This window comes from Mus musculus, chromosome 15 (assembly GCF_000001635.26).
Source record: "Mus musculus strain C57BL/6J chromosome 15, GRCm38.p6 C57BL/6J".
Classification (NCBI taxonomy): Eukaryota; Metazoa; Chordata; class Mammalia; order Rodentia; family Muridae; genus Mus; species Mus musculus.
The window spans coordinates 101,909,602-101,929,004 of NC_000081.6; the positions used below are offsets into that span (position 1 = coordinate 101,909,602).

Consider the following 19,403-nt stretch of genomic DNA (forward strand, 5'->3'; position numbering starts at 1 on the left):
GGGAACAGACGAGCTTCCTATTGAGGGCCTCCAGCTGTTAACACTTTTTGACCTTCATTTTCACAGTCTTGGGGTCAGCCTCCACACTGAGGGGGTAGGAGGCTCTGGTTAATGCTTACTTCCTGGATTTCCCCAAGGCCAAAGACTCTAAGCCTATTAAAGACACCAGATTACCCCAGGGCCAAAGACTCTAGACTTATTAAAGACACCAACCAATCCAAAGCCACCAGTTCTTCTCACCTTCATTCCTCTGCCACCATGAAAACCATCCCCAGAGCCAGTGTCATAGCTTCCTGGAACTCCACCAAAGCTACCAGCTGCCACACTGATGGAGATGGGCCTGCTCCTACCCAGGCTGTAGAGGATTCTATTGCCAACGACTCATGCTCCACTCCAGATCCCATAAACCCTTCCACTGGCTGCCCCAGAATGGGCTATATAGTTCTTCCTGATGGTGCTGAACTCTACAGTTGACCCGCTAAAGAAGCCCTGGTTCCCACCACCAGGTGTCTTGTAGTCCTGTCTGCTCATGGTGAGGAGCTTGGTGACAAAGAGTGAATGAATCACACAGGGACTGAGAGTCAGCAGAAGTGTGTGGAAGACTGGAGGCCTGGGAAGAATTAATCCCTTTGTGTGCATTTGACCAAGCTTCAGGGCTCAAGGGAAGAAGAGATCATTAATCCCAAAAGCTTGTGGGTTGGGCTTCCCCAAAAGGCAGTAATTTTGTTCTGAGGCACCAAACACACCTTGAGGATAAGCCAAGTGTTCAAGTGGCAGGCTCACCTGGCAGGAACCCTGGCAGTGCCCTGCCCCATGCACAATACCTTTCAGTTTTATAAGACAGGAGGCAGGAGGCACTTTATCCTCAACCAGGGAATTAGCTTTGGTCTGTCTACCTACCAGTAGCCCCAGGCCCTGCCAGAGCAGAACTCAGCTCTGGAAGGTGAAGTGAAAAGTTGGTGAATGCTCTGGCTTCTTGAGTGGGAAAGAGGAGAGAGCTCACTCATGACCCCAGAGAATGGTATTCATGAATAGTGGCACGGCTTCCTCCAAACAAAACATGATTATCCTGTGTCCACAGTGTTCCTGGCTTTGTAATGCACTTGGAGACGAAATAGTGTCCCTGCCACTTTCCTAATATCAAAGCCAGGAGCCAGCACCATCTGCTGAGTTCTCCCTTGTCTCAGCCTGCAGGAGGCAGTGGCTGTGTGGCTTGTGACCATCTTCTGGAAACAAGATAATGTGAAATTCATAGACCTCTGTATTGATCAGACCTTGGCAAAACCCAACACTCCAAACATCCATTTGTTTTATACTTCCCAGAGAAACCATATGTGATTATAGACATCATCTTGAGGTTTCTCCAAGGTGTTCTTCCTTGTTCCCTGCATTTGTCATTTGTTGTGTCTGCAGAAAACATCAATTCAGCAACAAAAATCAGGAAAAAAATATGGGAAACCCCTGCTTGTGTAAGTTTACACACCAATAGGGGATAGACAATAGAGTAATACATGTCATATGTCCAGCAGGAAGTAGAGATGTTATGTAAGGGCAGGGCATGGAGCCACACTTGAAAGGCTGAATAGAGAGGATCATGACTTCTAGGTCAGTATGGGCACATAGCAAAACTTTGTCTTAAAAAATAAAGGAGGGAAGTAGAAAAAGATGGCTGTGAGAGAGAAAGAGGAGAAGGAAGACCAATGAAAGAAAGAAGAGAAAGAGGAGGAGGAAGAGGAAGAAGGAGAAGAGGAGGAAGAAGGAGAAGGAGGAGGAGAAGAAAAGATGATTGTGAGAGAAAGAGGAGAAGAAAGACCAGTGAAAGAAAGAAGAGGAAGAGGAGGATGAAAAGGAAGAAAGAGAAGAAGGAGGAGGAGGAGGAGGAGGAGGAGGAAGATGAGAAGGAGAAGGAGAAGAAAAGAAAAAGAAGAAGAGGAGGAGGAAGAGGAAGAAAAGAAAAGAAAAGAAAAGAAAAGAAAAGAAAAGAAAAGAAAAGAAAAGAAAAGAAAAGGAAAGGAAAGGAAAGAAAAGAAGATTAAATTGTTGTTATAGAAGAAAAGAGTGCTGCTGGAGAAATGGTCCTATGGTTAAGAGTATCTGGCCGGGCGTGGTGGCACACGCCTTTAGTCCCAGCACTTGGGAGGCAGAGGCAGGCGGATTTCTGAGTTTGAGGCCAGCCTGGTCTACAGAGCGAGTTCCATGATAGCCAGGACTACACAGAGAAACCCTGTGTCAAAAAACAACAACAACAAAAAAAATCTTTTTGAGTATCTGTTGTCCTTGCAGAGGACCCAAGTTCATTTTCCACCATGTACATGGTAACTCATAACCATTCAAACTCCAGTTCAGAGGATCCGACCCCCATCTTCTGATCCTCATGGGCACCAGGCATGTACATGGTAGCCATATATACATGTAGGCATAACATTCATACACAGAAATAAATCTATAAAGAAAAGAGGAGAAGCATGGTGAGGAAACTCTCATGGGGTGGTGTTGTGGACCTGTCCAGTAAACAGTGAGGAGAGAGCATGCAGGCATTAGGAAGAAAGGAGCCTCAAAACAGAGATCCATGGGTGCCCTGAGGTGGAACTGTGGGGAGTGTCTGGGGAGCCAATGAGAGTAGCTTGGAGATAGGTCACAAAAGACACATGAAGCTGGCTCTCTCACTGAGAAGGAAGCCACTGAGGTCAAACCAAAGAGACATGGGTAAGGCATGAGCTGGTATTGGCTCCCTCTGGCTGCTGTGGGAAAGACAGACTGTGGGGATCAAGGGGGAACAGGTGACAGCCACTCCACCCTCCTTCCTTTTGTCTTAATCTTTGCTTCCACTGCCTCCTGCAGGAATGAGCTAAGAGAGCTACAGGAAAGCAGTGGGGGTTCCCGTGTTAATGCCTCTGCACTGAGGGTTTGAGCTGGAGACTGCCCTGGGGAGACTCCTGGGATTCAACTTGTGCAGAGTCCCAGATCCCACCAGACATTGCCCTGAGGAGTTTCTCAACAGTACAAACCACAGCCTTGCCCTATGGAGAAGTTCAGGAAAGACCTTAGGAATTTATCAACTACGTTGTTGATTGAAACAAAATAAAATAAAATAAAAAATAAAGGAAGGGAGAGATAGAAAGATCCTGAAGCAATCATTTAACCTGGATAAGAAGAAATTAAGAGAAAAAAGATTACATTCATTTTCCCATGACTTATTTGTAAAGCAAAGATCTCTCCCCACTAAAGAATTGGAGGGATTTCAATGGAGGATGTGAGTGGGATATGGACTGATGTGGCCACAGCCACTGGAAGTAATCTAACAGGAATAGAAATGACCACCCAAGGTCCATAGCATAGAGATGGCTTTGAGAATATTGAGGAAATACTGTGAAGGACAGGGAACACTTCTGTCAGGGGACACAGGAGTGACAACAACTTTTTTTTTAATTTTTTTAATTAGGTATTTTCCTCATTTACATTTCCAATGCTATCCAAAAAGTCCCAAATACACCCCCCCCACTCCCCGACCCACCCCCTCCCACTTTTTGACCCTGGCGTTCCCCTGTACTGGGGCATATAAAGTTTGCAAGTCCAATGGGCCTCTCTTTCCAGTGATGGCCGACTAGGCCATCTTTTGATACGTATGCAGCTAGAGTCAAGAGCTCTGGGGTACTGGTTAGTTCATAATGTTGTTCCACCTATAGGGTTGCAGATCCCTTTAGCTCCTTGGGTACTTTCTCTAGCTCCTCCATTGGGGGCCCTGTGATCCATCCAATAGCTGACTGTGAGCATCCACTTCTGTGTTTGCTAGGCCCCGGCATTGTCTCACAAAAGACAGCTATATCTGGGTCCTTTCAGCAAAATCTTGCTAGTGTATGCAATGGTGTCAGCGTTTGGACGCTGATTATGGGATGGATCCCTGGATATGGCAGTCTTTAGATGTCCATCCTTTCTTCACAGCTCCAAACTTTATCTCTGTAACTCTTTCCATGGGTGTTTTGTTCCCAATTCTAAGAAGGGGCACAGTGTTCACACTTTGGTCTTTGTTCTTCTTTAGTTTCATGAGTTTAACAAATTGTATCTTATATCTTGGGTATCCTAAGTTTTTGGGCTAATATCCACTTATCAGTGAGTACATATTGTGTGAGTTCCTTTGTGATTGTGTTACCTCACTCAGGATGATGCCCTCCAGGTCCATCCATTTGCCTAGGAATTTCATAAATTCATTCCTTTTAATAGCTGAGTAGTACTCCATTGTGTAAATGTACCACATTTTCTGTATCCATTCCTCTGTTGAGGGGCATCTGGGTTCTTTCCAGCTTCTGGCTATTATAAATAAGGCTGCTATGAACATAGTGGAGCATGTGTCCTTCTTACCGGTTGGAACATCTTCTGGATATATGCCCAGGAGAGGTATTGTGGGATCCTCTGGTAGTATTATGTCCAATTTTCTGAGGAACCGCCAAAATGATTTCCAGAGTGGTTGTACAAGCTTTCAATCCCACCAACAATGGAGGAGTGTTCCTCTTTCTCCACATCCTCGCCAGCATCTGCTGTCACCTGAATTTTTTATCTTAGCCATTCTGACTCGTGTGAGGTGGAATCTCAGGGTTGTTTTGAGCTGCATTTCCTTGATGATTAAGGATGTTGAACATCTTTTCAGGTGCTTCTCTGACATTCGGTATTCCTCAGGTGAGAATTCTTTGTTCAGTTCTGAGCCCCATTTTTTAATGGCATTATTTGATTTTCTGGAGTCCACCTTCTTGAGTTCTTTATATATATTGGATATTATTCCCCTATCTGATTTAGGATAGGTAAATCAGATTTAGGATAGGTAAATTTGCAGATTGCCCTTTCTAATTCCTTGAAGAATTGAGTTGGAATTTTGATGGGGATTGCATTGAATCTGTAGATTGCTTTTGGCAAGATAGCCATTTTTACAATGTTGATCCTGCCAATCCATGAGCATGGGAGATCTTTCCATCTTCTGAGATCTTCTTTAATTTCTTTCTTCAGAGACTTGAAGTTCTTGTCATACAGATCTTTCACTTCCTTAGAGTCACGCCAAGGTATTTTATATTGTTTGTGACTATTGAGAAGGGTGTTGTTTCCCTAATTTCTTTCTCAGCCTGTTTATCCTTTGTGTACAGAAAGGCCATTGACTTGCTTGAGTTAATTTTATATCCAGCTACTTCATTGAAGCTGTTTATCAGGGTTAGGAGTTCTCTGGTGGAATTTTTAGGGTCACTTATATATACTATCATATCATCTGCAAAAAGTGATATTTTGACTTCTTCTTTTCCAATTTGTATCCCCTTGATCTCCTTTTGTTGTCTAATTGCTCTGGCTAGGACTTCAAGTACAATGACAACAACTTCTTAATCCCAGAGAGTGAGCAGGATAGAAAGGAGGCAGAGTGGTCCCAAGGCACAAGATAGGCGCTGCAGAGAAGGGAAGTGGGGTGCACCTGGCCTCAGGGCCAAGCACAGAGCACCCCCTCCCTTCTGTCTGAGCTTAGTCTCTCAAGCATTCAAGCACCTTGTTCTGAGCTTATTTTTAGTCTTACAGCACAGACCTGAGCCCCAGACAAATTGGACAATAAGCCAAATTAGAGCCCTCCACAGCCTGGTTCTGATCTGGCTTCTACTCATATAGATGACTCCAGGAACACTAATCTGGTTTTGTCTTGCTCACACTCTGCCCTGAGCCACATTCTGGAAGCCTTCACTCTGGTATTTTTTGCTGCTAGGAAACCCTTCATCCCTGGGCCCTTCCCTGGCTCCTGGTCTACACACCTTTCATCTGGCTACTTCCTTAGCTTCTATATTTAGACCAGGGTCACTTCCTTCAGGAGTCTTCCTTGATCCCTTTTCCATAGTGTTCCCAGATTCTTGGTGACATTAACCATTGCTCTCAACACCCTTTTAAATTCTGGAACGTTTGTGGGTAACATTTCTGTCCCCAGCACACCCAAAGTCATGCTCAAGTCCATACTCAAGGTTCAGCTACCCCCTCCTTCAAGTCAGCCCTATCTTCATGAGCTATCTGTCCCTGTGACCTCCCACAGAGCCAACACAGAATGGGTGTCCAAGGGAAGCCCTGTTCCCTGGAGCCCGTGAGTGCTGCATTCAAATGAAGCAGAACTCTAGGAGATGAGAGAAATACTGTCCCCTGTCAGGGCTCTGCTCAGAGAAAAGAATGCCCTCAAAATCTATCCGAACAGGTCTGATGGAGTTCAGCACAGTGCAGCCCATCCCAACAGACTTCCTGAAGAAGAGGTTTCCTCTCAGAGAGCAGAGTCCTGATGAGAGAGCTCTCACCACACACCCCAACTCTGAGGTCCTTAAATACCAACTCCTGTGTGAAGCTCTCTGATATTGCCAAGCCCTCTCCCAAAACTGGAAGTCATCTCACCTCCCTGGAAACCATTACTTTGGATTGTAGCTCCCAATAACATTCATCTATTTGGCTACCAAGTCACTGAGAAAACGACATGACCATCTATACCAAAATCTCCCCCCAAAGACTAGTCTAATTCCTCTTGTATTGGGATTCCCATTGGTTAGCACATTGGCATTCACCCAATGGCAGTTTGTTGGTCCATTCCATCAACATTTGTTAAACAGACACCAAAAGGCAAACATGTAATCATGACCATCAGGGTGAATACAGTCAGGGCTTGTGGGCTGAAATGATTCATAATTTTGGCCTTTGTTGAAATGATGAATGGGTGGGCGGGTGCATGGATAGATAGGTGATTGATGGGTAACTTGGTTGGTTGAGAGCCAAGTATGCACCTCTAATCCCAACAGTCAAGAGGCAGAGGCAGAGGCAGAGGCAGGCAGAACTTTGAGTTCAAGGTCAGCTCAGGTGGTAGAGCAAGTTCCAGGACAGCCAGGGCTACACAGAGAAACCCTGTCTTGGAAAAAGCTTTTTTTTGGAGAATTTCTGCCTAGTGTACTTATCTTCTTAGTGACTTCTCCTTTGAATCAGGCAGCAGTGAGCCTGGGTCCCCGGCTTCCAGCTTCCACCAAGGCTTCTTGGCCACACTTCTGTCCTCACATGCTCCCTTTCATAAATAGAGTTCACTCCCAACCTTAATGTGCCAAAGGCTACGACCAGGTAGAGGGGACTTCTTCCCCTCCGCATCTCCTTTCCCTGGGCAGGCTACCAGACAGCTCAGAAGCAGGTTTCTCTTCTCCCTTCCTTCCTTTTTTTTTTTCTTCTGGTTTTGTTGTTATTACTTGTTTATTTGTGTGCTGGGTTTGTCTGTTGGCTTTTGCTACCAGGTCTTTCATGAAGCCCAGACAGACGGGCCTGGAACTTTCAGCAACACTTCTGCCTCAGCACAGAGATCACAGTGTGTGCCACACTACTCCAGCTTGGCGATTCTCTTTTACCAAATACAGGAATCTTATATAAACAAAATACAGCCACTTGTCTCTTCATGTGCATTGACTCTAAGACATGCTTGAGCGCATCTCATCTGTAGCAGCCTTGGTAGACTAGATCATTAGCTGCCCCTGCAGAGGCCAGGCAGACCCTAGTGCCCCCATGCACCGGTTATTCCCACACTTCTCATAAACAGAAACAGGAGGAGAAGGGACTAGGGCAGCCTTTGGTCTTCTGTTAGGAGAGGCAGGAGATTTGCCCTCTCTCTCAACCCTTGACTCCTCTTCCCCACCCCAGAAACTCAAAAAAGCTGAATGGGCCTTTTTCCAGGGGCAGGGTACAATGGGAGAAGAAATGCAATCCACTTGACAGGCTCACAAGCTAAACTGCTTCCTGCTCACGTATGACACACAGGGCAACAAGCCCAGGACAGACAATGGAGAGATCAGGGATGGGCCCCATAAAGACAGATCTTTCTGGACCAGGAACCTCCCCCCAAGAACATAACCCCAGATTAAAGCTCTCTGCTCTGTCCCAGAGGGCGAGAAACCCCATATGACCTCGGGGTCTGTCTGAGGGCCCCATGGCTAAGTCCTGGCTTAAGCAAAACCTTTCTACTTTCCCCCACTGGCACCATCAAGCCAGAGTTCAAGGGAAAAGTTTTCACCTGCAGAGAGAGGGTTGTGTCAGGCTGCAGATGGGAGCTATGTTGCCCATCTGTTCTGGGGAAGGAGAAGATAGCCGTGTTCCAGATCTAGGACCGAAACAGGGAATCCTCAAAGGCTGCACCAAGCCCTCTCCTCAAACTGTCTTCTCCCCTGCAGCACTGCACCAAGCAGAATCTCCAGGGACACCTCAAATCAAGAAGCTTCCCACCTCCCTGTCCTCCACCCTTCCTCTTCCTCTCGGGGACAGCAGCAAGCTGAAACCTGGTTAGCTCAAGGAGGTGGAGAAGTGAGCACAGCCTCCCAGCCTGAAAGAGGATGCTGCTCTCCTCCATCCAGCACCCATGACCTTGTTGGTTCTTAGGATAGGTTTCTGAAAGCCACTCGGGCCCATTGGGATTTAGCCCAAAGCATGGAACTGCACAAAATAGGAAGGCCTCTGACTGGGGTATGTAGCCCAAAGAGCACACATGTGCAGGGCCTTGGGCTAGACCCCAAGCGCCAGCAAAGAGGAACTAAAGATTGCTTGTTAGATACTGAGGCCATGTGACTCTATAAGCATCAAGGCTCTGGACTATCAGATGCCCTGTATACATCCAGACTCAGCCTCTTTCTCCAGGCTGATCCCAGGTTCAGCACTGAGACATCCTGCCCCAGGCTGTCCTACAACAAGCATCCCTTAGACAGTTGAGGTTTTCGTGAATCTGTTCCTCTGACCTCTGGGCAACCTTTGGGTCCCTATCCTGCCTCTCTGGCAGCCATACTTTCTGCACCTTGGAAACAGGAACCTGAGGAAACAGCAGACTTTGATCTGCACAGACAGATCCTCGGATCTTTACCTAAAGATGGGCTTCTAGAGCCTTCTTCCCAGGAAACAAAGCCAAGTACTCAGAATGAATGACAAAAGCATTTTATTGGGGATGAGTAGAGAGAGGAGCAGGGTTGCACGGGACACCAAGCAGTCCTTGTTGACCTGGCAGAGCCCGTTGCTGCCAGGTGATGGAGAATGAGCATCATTGTAGAACATAGATCTCCAGGATCAGGTGGAAGCCGGTGTGACGAGAGGAGCTGAGAGTGACAGTGTACATCTGCAGAAGGAGTTTCTGCTCTTCATCCCCTCTGTCCATTGGGGTGAAATCAGACACCCCTCCCATGCAGGGGGTGGGGGGCCACTTGACCCAAGTTGAGAAGAAGCTACCAGGTTCCAATAGAACAGAGGTCACACCATGGCCAAGAAGATCGTCCTGGAACTGAGGGACCAAGGCAGAGGGGGAAGAGTAACAAGATGAGCACCAGGAAGACTGGAGGTGAAGTGAAGATCGCACAGGAGATATCAGGAACGGCTGACCCTGCCGGGCTCAGGGCCATCAGGATCCCGTCTCGCCTATCGTGGGGACCTCTTGGTGATGGTGGCGGAAGAGGTGATCTTGGAACCAGAACCGCCATAAATGCCACCACCAAATCCAAAGCCACTTCCAGAACCAGAACCGGAGCAAAAACCGCTACCCAGGCCAAGGCCACTGCCGCCAATGCTGGCGCTGCCGCCAACTACCGCTGGAAGGAGACACAAAGCCCACAGTTATTCTCAGGGCCAGCAGTCCCCAACCCAGACCCGGAGGAGCAGATGGCAGGTGGGGAAGGTACTTACAGATGCTCACAGCACTCTTGCATTCTCCAGACATCCTGTGGGGGAAGAGAGAGCCATGAGCCATGCAGAACAGAACCCCACTTCCTTCATCATGCAGACATGATGTGATTCTATCTCAGCCTTGAGCAGCCACACCATAACAGCTGACTGTCAACCTGCTGGTGCTGGTCAGTGTTCCGGCACAGCACTGAAGCCTGAAGTGGGAAGCCCAGCAGAGTCCAGACCCTAAAACCCAAACCTCCCTCACCTGCACTCCTCGCCCTCCAGCAGCTTCCTGTAGGTGGCAATCTCCACATCCAGGGCCAGCTTGACGTTCATGAGAGCCTGGTAGTCCCTCAGCAGCCGGGCCAGGTCCTCCTTGGCCTTCTGCAGTGCAGTCTCCAGTTCTGCGCGTTTGCTGTAGGCATCTTTGAGGGCCAGCTCTCCACGCTGCTCTGCATCAGCCACAGATGCCTGCAGAGTCTGGCTCTGTGGACAGGGACATTAATGGACAACATCAGTGCCCTACTTTAGAGAACTTCACACCTGAGCCAGCTTCCTTTGGTTAAGATCTCAGAATCCTGTCTGCTCTTCTTCCCATCTTTTTTGACTCAAGAGTCCCATTCCTAGCCTGCCGTTAATGGGTGCATGCCTTTAATCCCAGCACTCGGGATGCAGAGGCAGGTGGATCTCTGTGAGAGGCCAGTCTGGTCTACACATAGAAACCCTGTCTGGGAGGTTGGGGGAGAAGTCCCATTCCTTCCAGACAGAACACACCCATGCCCCTGCAAGACTGCCAAGCCCACCCATAACCTCATCAGATCAACAGTAAAGATATGCAAAAGCCAGGGAAGACTAGCCAGGAGCCCTGTGTTTGGGTTGCCACAACCATATTAAACAAGACATGCTGTGCAATCAGTATCATGATATACAGAGGCCCTACAGACAAGCCTAGAATATTCCAGGGCCTTATCTGCTTCATCCCTTTACAAAGGCACCCACACCTACCTGCTTCTTGATGTTCTCAATCTCTGCCCGCAGCCTCTGGATCATCCTGTTGAGTTCTGAGATCTCATTCTTGGTGGTCTTCAGGCTATCTCCATGTTGGTCAGCTGACATCTGGAGCTGCTGGACCTGATAACCAAGGGAATAGGGCTCTAAGATTGTATGGCAGAACCAGTGAGGGTAAAAAGAGATGAAAGGATAGCACCAGATGCCATGAAATCCCCCGGTGAAGTGATAGCCAGTGACACCTTGAGGAGGGACTCATCTCACATGCCTACCTTGATCTGGTACCAGGATTCAACCTCAGCCTTGCTCTTCCTAGCAATGTCCTCATACTGGGCCCGGACCTCTGCGATGATGCCATCCAGGTCCAGGTTCCGGTTGTTGTCCATGGACAGCACTACAGATGTGTCTGAGACATGTGTCTGCATCTGGGCCAGCTCCTGCAAGGCCCATGTCTCACATCAGACCCTAGTAGAGTCACTTTCCCCTGACCTCTGACACCAGCCTCCCAACACCTTGGAAGTGACTGGGAAATGAGTCTGATGAAGACAGAGGTGATATTCCCAGTGCTAATGGAGAGGGTAAGAAGAGAGATGAAAGGTTGGTGACATCGCTGTCACCAGAAAAGCAATGGTTCTAGTCTCTACCGATCCCCAAGACCATAGACATTCTATGTGTAATGCACCAGGTACACTATGTGTTAGGTGAAAGTCAAAGGAAGGGAAACATTTATGGCAAGAATGAGTTCTCCCCCATGCAACATCTGCTAGGATATCTGGTTCTGAGAAACTCTCCACTGACTCTCTCACTATACTCCAGTCCTTTCTCCCCATGACCTTGCCAAGAACCCACCGCCTTCATGTAAATTGTTGGAATCTATTAAGAACCATGACTTCCAACCCACAGCCTAACAGATAGGGGTTGACTTCCTCTACACAGAGAACAGGGGCCTCACCGCTTCATAGAGGACTCTCGTGAAGTTGATCTCATCCTTAAGGCTTTCCATCTTGGCCTCTAACTCCACCTTGATCATGTAGGCAGCATCCACATCCTACGGAGGTAGAGGAGGAGAAAGGGGAGGAGGATGAAGGGATGCAGGAGAAGAAACAGGAAGGTGGGGGCAGAAATGTCAATCAACACATCTAGGTTCCCTTACACATTCTAAAAGGCTGTGCAAGATCGCTATGCACACTTGCTGTGTCCTGCCTCTAAAGCCATCAGAACACACAGACAGAACACAGTCCAGATGGGTTCCCCTCACACAGTAACTTCCTTTTAAGATCTCACCCCCTACTTCCTTTGATACCACCATTCCAAATAGAGCCAAGGAAGATAAAGGCAGGCAGAGAGATAGACCAGACACATGACTTAAGCCAAGGGCCACTCCCAACGGCAAGGGATGCTATAAGCTCTTCCTGCCATCCTTCCTGGCTTACTTTCTTGAGGACCACGAAGTCATTCTCTGCAGCTGTACGCTTGTTGATCTCCTCTTCATACCTGGGGGTGGGGACAGGGAGACAGAAGGTCACCGTGAGATATTTCTCCCCGGTCCACTACGCCTTCTCAAACTCTGAGAGCTTGGAAATGTCCAGATCATGAGCAACACTCAAATGTCCATAGATATTCTACCCATGAGGTCAACAGCCTCGGCCCTGTTTATTCAGAGACATAAGAAAATAAAGACTGTTTTGTGGGGACAGGGTGTAAAGGAGAAACCTCATGGCAGTGATCAGATAAGATCACTGGAAAGTCTGTCCTTCCGGCTGTGGCAGATTAAATGTCCTGATTTTAAATTCTGGGTCAGTTCCCTTTTTTTTGGTGTGTGAGTGTGGTCATTTTCTCAGCCTCATCCCACAGAGAGCAAAAGAAAAGCTACTGCATAGTGTGTGTCCCTGTGTGGTACCCTATGTGTCCCTTGTGTGTCCCTGTGTGTCCCATGTGTGTCCCATGTGTGTCCCCTGTGTGTCCCCTGTGTATCCATTTGTTCCCTGTGTGTCCCCTGTGTGTCCCAATGTGTCCCTATGTGTCCCATGTGTGTCCCCTATATGTCCCCTGTGTGTCCCTGTGTGTCCCCTGAGTGTCCCTGTGTGTCCCCCGTGTGTCTCTCAATTCTCACAAACCATAAGGTAAGACTACTACCCCTATTAAAGATTATGAAAGCCACACTAATCAATATTCAGTTGGCTTTTCCCAAGCTATCTACCAGTCTACATTCCAATCTTTGACCAGGCTAATGCTACTATTGATCCATTCTATTTCTGAGCCTCTTTGTACACAGCAAACTCAGGAACCTAAAACTATCACTGATTAAAGCAACTAGTGGTTACTTGGTTACTTGGTTTCCAGCTACAAAAGTGTGGCTATTGGAATATGGAAGCTGGCTTAGCGGAGCTTTCTACCCTGGCTTTGGATTCCTTGGAGCCTGAGGTCTCAAGCTGCTGGAGAGGAGCCTGGGTATGGGACAACCCTCCCTCTCTCCACGTACTTGGTCTTGAAGTCCTCCACACTGTCCTGCATCATCTTTAGCTCTGACTGTAGGCGACCTTTGTCATTGCTCAAAGTGTCCAGGTTCTTCCTCAAGGCGTTGATGTAAGTCTCAAAGAAAGGATCCAGGCTTTTGGGAGATGTGGTGGTTGTCTGCTGCTGGAGGAGGTTCCATTTGGTCTCCAGGACCTTGTTCTGTTGCTCTAAGAATCGCACCTATGTTGAAAAGAGACACAGGTCCCTAGTAAGACCCAGATGCTTCAGCAGGAGGGTTCTGAGGCCAGCACCAGCCTAGGTGGGCCAGGCAGCCAGACCACCTAAGAGTCACGCAGCTTGGGCCACCTCATAGCAAGCCTGGGACACTATCATGGCAAGCATGTTCCTGGGCCCATAGTGGTCTATGGGACACATAGCTTGGGGAACACAGTAGAAGGTTGATGATACAGCAACAACAGCTTTTTTAACCACAGCAGACCAAAGGCCCAGATGCAGGGCTAGAGAACAGAGCATCTGTGAAATAATCAAATCAAATAAGACCATGAGGTATGAACACAGTTGGCAGGCACTTGCGTTCAAGGGATACAGACCCATGGCGAAGAACACATTCACTTTCAGAACAGGCTAAGCATGGTGACGCACGTGTATGCTCCAGCACTCAGGAGGCTGAGGTAGGAGGATGATGAGTCTGAAGCCGATATGAGCTACAGAGGAAAACCTTGTCTCCTGAATCTGTATACGATTAACTCTAACTACAAATGGCCCAGACATGTTCTAAGACTCAGCTGGAATCCATCCTGGCATGGACTTCCTGGAGCCTTCTCTCTCTAACGCACCCAGCCGGGCCAGCTAAAGGAGTGGTTGGCAGAGCATCTCCATGTTACATTCAAGCAGCAAAACTCCTGCCTTCTGAACTCAAAGGCTGAGATGAAAGGAAATACTGCCAACAAGCACAGAAAACTCTTAGTCTAACGTTCAAGTCTGTACTCCCAGGGTCACGGTAAAGCCTCCAGGAGCTACTACAGGCTCGTTCAAGCCAGTGTAGCCACTCATCCTCCTCCAAGGGGTTCACTCTTGCCTCAAACACCTAAAGGAACCAAAACCTTGATGCCCAGCAACCTAGAACAGCCTGGGCTAGAGCACTGCATTGGCCCCTAGCCATAGATTTCTGGGTAACCAGATTCTATGATGCATGCCTACAATTGGGCTACATAGAAAAGATCTCCAGGTTTTGCCTTTTTAAAAAATGGAATCTGGGCTAGAAAAAGCAAAGAGTACCTCCTCTGCTCTTCAAGCATCCTCAGAGACGAGGGGTTTCACCCAGAGTCAGAAGTAGGTATGAGGTGACTTCCTGGCTAAGACCCAGGGCCCAGGGCTTAGAAACCCCGCACTCCACCACCCTCTGCAAAGATCAGGCTCACTCGCCTTATCGATGAAGGACGCGAATTTGTTGTTGAGGGTCTTGATCTGCTCACGCTCCGCCGTGCGGATTTTCTGGATCTCTGGGTCAATCTCCACCTGAAGAGGTGTCAGCAGGCTCTGGTTGATGGTGACTTCCTGAATACCTCCAGCAGGACAGACTGGGAAGCCAGGACCTCCTCGACCGTTGAAGGAGCCTCCAAAGCCACCGCCAAAACCACCGGCACCAAACCCAGCACCGTATCCTCCAACGCCGAAGCCTCCGGCACCCCCATAGCCGCCGCCTTGGCAGGACCCAGCCACGCTCATGGAGATACTCTTGTGACCCCCGAGGTTGTAAAGACTTCTGCTGCCGAAGCCCCCAGAAGAGCAGCGCCCTGCACCGCCAGACATGGAGCCTGAGCTAAAGGCCACTCGCTTGACACCACCAGCAATAGCTGAGCCACTGCTAAAGCCCCGGGAGGCTCCGCGGACACTTGACTGTCTGGCGATCATGGCTGAGAGAGGAGGCAGCTGCAACGAGCTTAGAACAGAAGCGAAGCAAAGGCCAGATCCTGAATGCCAGAACCCTCGGCCCTTGTGGCTTATATGCGCTGGAGCAGCAGGGCTTGGTTGCAGGGGCATAAAGGGAAAAATCCGAAGTATCTCTGGGCTGGGCCTTTGGCAACGGCCCATCTCTCTTGCACCTGCTGAACATGTCACTAAGCACACCTAGAAAAGTCACTGGGAGGGCACAGCTTACGGTCTCATCCCTCGCTGAGCCAGTGCCCCAGGGCCTCCTGTATCACTGCCCACCTGACTCAGACTTGCAAGGCCCCACTGCCCTTCCTCCTTCTTTCCCAGCCTCATGGGGCTCCTGCTACAGACACCTAGTCTGATCACCCCTACTTGCATGCCACAGACCCTGGAACCTGAGAGCCTGGGTTCTAGGGCACAGCCTGCCATTGCCAGGCTATGCACCCTGACCTGTGTGTGCAAGCTGCTCCCTGAGCTCAGCCCAGGGACTCATAAATTGGAAAGAATGCAAATATTTACTTTTCCTTTCAATACAAAAGAGATTGTGATCTTGGATGGGAGCTTGGCAAGCTGTCAGCATCAACTCTTATGCCTGTGTCCATCATTCTTATCCTCTGTGTGTCCCTGGCCACTTGTTCACCTATGAAACAAGGCTCTTCTCTTACAGTTCCAGCCTGGTAGCCTTTCCAACCAAGACCCAAAGAAACTCCTGGATGGGATTCTACCGTGTGGCCCATAGCCACCCTGGGCTTACAGGGCTTCCCCAGAACACAGCACGTCTGGGTTGGTTTGTATGCTTGTTTGTTTGTTTTGTTTTGTTTTTTCTGAAGTGGTCCCAGAATTCTGGAAAGAGATTCCTAACATTCTTGATGCTGAGTATTGCTTTGGCAGACTGGTGGTCATTCAGGGCCATGTGCGAGATACAAAATCATAGTTTTACTCCCAGAACTTGGATTTCTCCTAACTGAGCAGAACTGGCCTATACAGAGTCTATTCATCTCTCACTAATTATGCAGTCTGGGGTGGGCCATCTGATACCTCTGAGACCAGCCAACTCACTTTATAAATAAAATAAGACATGTTCCTATGCATAGATAAGACAATATATCCAAGGTGCCTAGTACACTGGAGACAAACAGGCATCCGCTCTCATCCTGTCCAGGGACTAGGAAATCCAATACATCTGAGTTTCCTCCTCCCTCCATCATTGAGAAAATGACCCAGAGGTGAGAAAGAGCAACCACCAGCACATGGATAATCCCACCTGCCTGAATCACACCCATGTCCCCCAAAAGCTTCCTTGATACACAGAGAACTCAGGGTGAGGGTGAGCACAGGTCAGGCCCTAGGGATGGAGCTACAGCAAAGGCCAGAAGACAGTCCAAGAGCCCAACCAACAGTCCTCCAGGTCTCCCCTCCACCACTGTCCTGTCACTGTCCAGCTGGCCACTGTAAACCTACTAGAACCTAGACCCATCACATAGGCAGCCAAAGCTGGAGCAGGTAAGCACCGCAGAGCATAGAGGTGTTGCCCCTCCACCCACAGTGCCAATCTCTGTGATTCAAGGGGACTGTGGGACACTGGCAATCAGGTCTTTGTGTGTCTACCCTAGTCTGGGAGTAGGCATGTCTTGTCAGGAAGGTAACAACAGCTCTAGATGTCAAGGGCCACCTGAGGGGGTGTTCTGAGAGCCACCTCTGTTCCTCGATTCTCTCTGCACAGATCTCCACATCTTATCTCTGTTCTCCATAGGTGCTAAGGCCCTGACAGGGATTTTGCCAGATGAAGCCTAGGGGGATGCATGCCGCGTCTCTGAGTCTTGTACCTGAGACTGCAATTCTTCCCAACTTAGGAGAAATGACATGGTCGATGGTCATGTCAAGTACTGAACAAAAAAAGACTCCAGGACTAGAGGTGAGCATCTTCAGAGAATTGGGGTCATCCCAATGACAAAACCACTACTGATGGCCTCTCTGATGGTTACATGAAGCATGTGCCCATCCCTTCAGGCAAAAAGCAGGAGAGGGAAGCCCAGTGCATTCTGGGTAGAAGCAACTCTCTTAGAAAGTTTGCCTTATGCTGGATGACAATGGTGACTTTTCTTGGGACAGTTTTATTCTTCTTAGCCATTTTAAGCAAAGAGATGTTGAGGCTCAGAAAGGTTGTGTTACTCGCCTGAGATACAACAGCTCAGAAATACTGGGTTTAGGAAAACAGTGCTATAGGTTTAATCTCAAAGCTCATGACCTTAAGGTAGACACTGTTTATACAGGTGTCCACCCCATGCAGAATTCTCAGCCATGCACAGATGACCCCCCCAGAAGAGCAGCAGAGTCTTGGGGAACATGGCGTGCTCCAGCTCTATGTCCCTACGATTGATGACTTTGTTTGTGTGTGACCTTGTCCTAACAGGTCCTCAATAAGTCACAACAGGGTCCTCAACGACCAGTCTTGTGCCCTCCAATTAGCTAATTCCAAATTGATGTAGTCACAAATCTTACGGTAAACTCAGATCAAAGAATGTTCTGGTCTCAAGCCACATCCTGTGAGTTTATTAAATCAGAATTGCCCATGCTTCACAGAATCCTCACCCTGGAGATAAGAAAGTGCAGGTAGACACAGGCAAGAACTTCCCAGTTGAGATTGGTTTTAGTCCCTGTGGGAAGAAGGGTCAAAGAAGAAATGTTTCCTTCCTACATCGGACAGAAGCAAAGACAAGTGTCCACCAGGAGGTGACAACTGAAAGCCAGTCCCACACTCCCACTGCAGCCCTGTGGCACACACAGCTCTCGCTTTGGCTTCTGCCCTTGGTGACCCTGCTTCCTTTGGCCACCTGCCCGAGCCTGGCTCTGAGGCGTAAGCCGGGTGCTGTCAGGCATGGAACGGGAGTGGGAGGGTGTGTTCCCTCAGAGCTTTCTGGGTGCAGGAGGCGAAGCCTTCCCATTCAACTAGGGATTACGGATGCTGAGGCCTCTATCACCGTCAGCCCTAACCTGGGGAACAGTGTGGGAAAATGTCTTGCTCTCCCTGGTCAGATGGGTGCCCTTGCCCCACTGGGTCACCTAACCCCAATTGCCCCATGGCCTGAGTCACTCTGAGGGAACCAGAGCCAACCAGAGATGCTCAGGAGACCCAGGGAGCTGGGAGGAAGGGAAGGCCAGAAAAGTCCATGGATCAGTGGCTCGTTCTCCTGCCCCTGGCATGTGCCAGCAGGGACTTTGAACACTTCCCACCACCAAAGAACACTCGATGAAGCTTTCAGGCAACAGAGATAGAAACCAGGCCATAGCACACCAGCCCTACCCTTGCAGGCAGCCTTCCATCCCCCACCCCCTGAATCCCTCAACTGGGAGCTCCCTGTGGGAAGGTTTTAGGTCGGTAAAGTCACTTCTGAGCTTGGACAAACAAAGTAAAACCACATGGCTCCGTTTCTAGGCCCTATTTTACTGTCAAAGGAGCTGTTTTTTACTCTGCTGTTAATGTATTGTGGCTTTCAGGCATGCATGCTTTCTCCAGTCAGTCTCCCCCTACCACCACAACCTGTTTTCGATCCTGTGAAGTAACAGTTTAGACTGCCTATTGATTTCTTTTTCTCTGTGGGCAGCATAACCCAGTGACGGGCCTGGACTTTGGGGCAACATTTTTTTGGACTCTACATGCAGCTCTGTGCTCCTAAAAGGTTACCTAACCACTCTGTGCTTTGTTGTACCCATCTGGAAATGGCGTTAGCAGAGTTTAAATCACGGGCTGTCGAAGAGACATGTCAGAGAATCTGAGTGCCTGAGATCTCATCCCTAAAAGTTTAAAAGTGCTGGGGAAGCCCCTGGAGAATATGCTCCGTGATGTCGGGGGGCTTAGGGGGGTATCATTTACCAAGTCAAAGCCATGTGTCCCCAGAATGCTTAACAGCATTCAGGCAAGAGGAGAGGCTCTGACTGAGCTGTAGGCAAGGTGGAATGGAGGAGAAGTAGCTGGACCTCAGCCTTTTGCATGTCGGTGAGGAATGGAACACAGGCTGGGGAGGAGATGCAGGGTGCTGAGGAAAGGAGTGACCTAGGAGACAGGAAGCAGCAAGAGTGGAGGGAACTTCAGCAGGAAAGGGACAGGGCTTGAAACCAAAGCCCTAGCCACCAGGACATCATCTACCACTACAGGGGATACGCAAGATCAATGTGTGTCTATAAAGCATACAATCTGATTAAAAGTGTGTTCGTATTGGTGGCTAGATGTGGGGAGTAAGGGGAAAAAATCACCTGAAGTCTGTGCAGAGAATCCTGAGGTCTAGGAAAGGGAAGGGAAGGGGAGGGGAGGG

General features: G+C 48.8%; 1 protein-coding gene across 1 annotated transcript; it reads right to left on the reverse strand.

The window, feature by feature from the left end:
* Nucleotides 1-8,933: 8,933 nt before the first annotated feature.
* Krt4 (keratin 4) lies at nt 8,934-15,134 on the reverse strand. Its single transcript, NM_008475.2, has 9 exons — nt 14,581-15,134; nt 13,160-13,374; nt 12,111-12,171; nt 11,630-11,725; nt 10,950-11,114; nt 10,675-10,800; nt 9,935-10,155; nt 9,688-9,722; nt 8,934-9,593 (listed from the first exon to the last, which is right to left on the reverse strand). Exons 1-9 carry the CDS (start codon nt 15,067-15,069, stop codon nt 9,424-9,426), a joined length of 1,578 nt encoding a protein of 525 aa, NP_032501.2. The 5' UTR covers nt 15,070-15,134; the 3' UTR covers nt 8,934-9,423.
* Nucleotides 15,135-19,403: the final 4,269 nt, after the last annotated feature.

Excerpts from the sequence above, each read along its gene's own strand:
- Krt4 (NM_008475.2), bottom strand. The coding sequence starts at position 15,069 with ATGATCGCCAGACAGTCAAGTGTCCGCGGAGCCTCCCGGGGCTTTAGC. Across the intron at positions 11,726-12,110 it reads ACTTCGTGGTCCTCAAGAAA|GATGTGGATGCTGCCTACAT; the intron begins GTAAGCCAGGAA and ends CTACCTCCGTAG. Across the intron at positions 10,156-10,674 it reads TTGAGAACATCAAGAAGCAG|AGCCAGACTCTGCAGGCATC; the intron begins GTAGGTGTGGGT and ends CCCTGTCCACAG.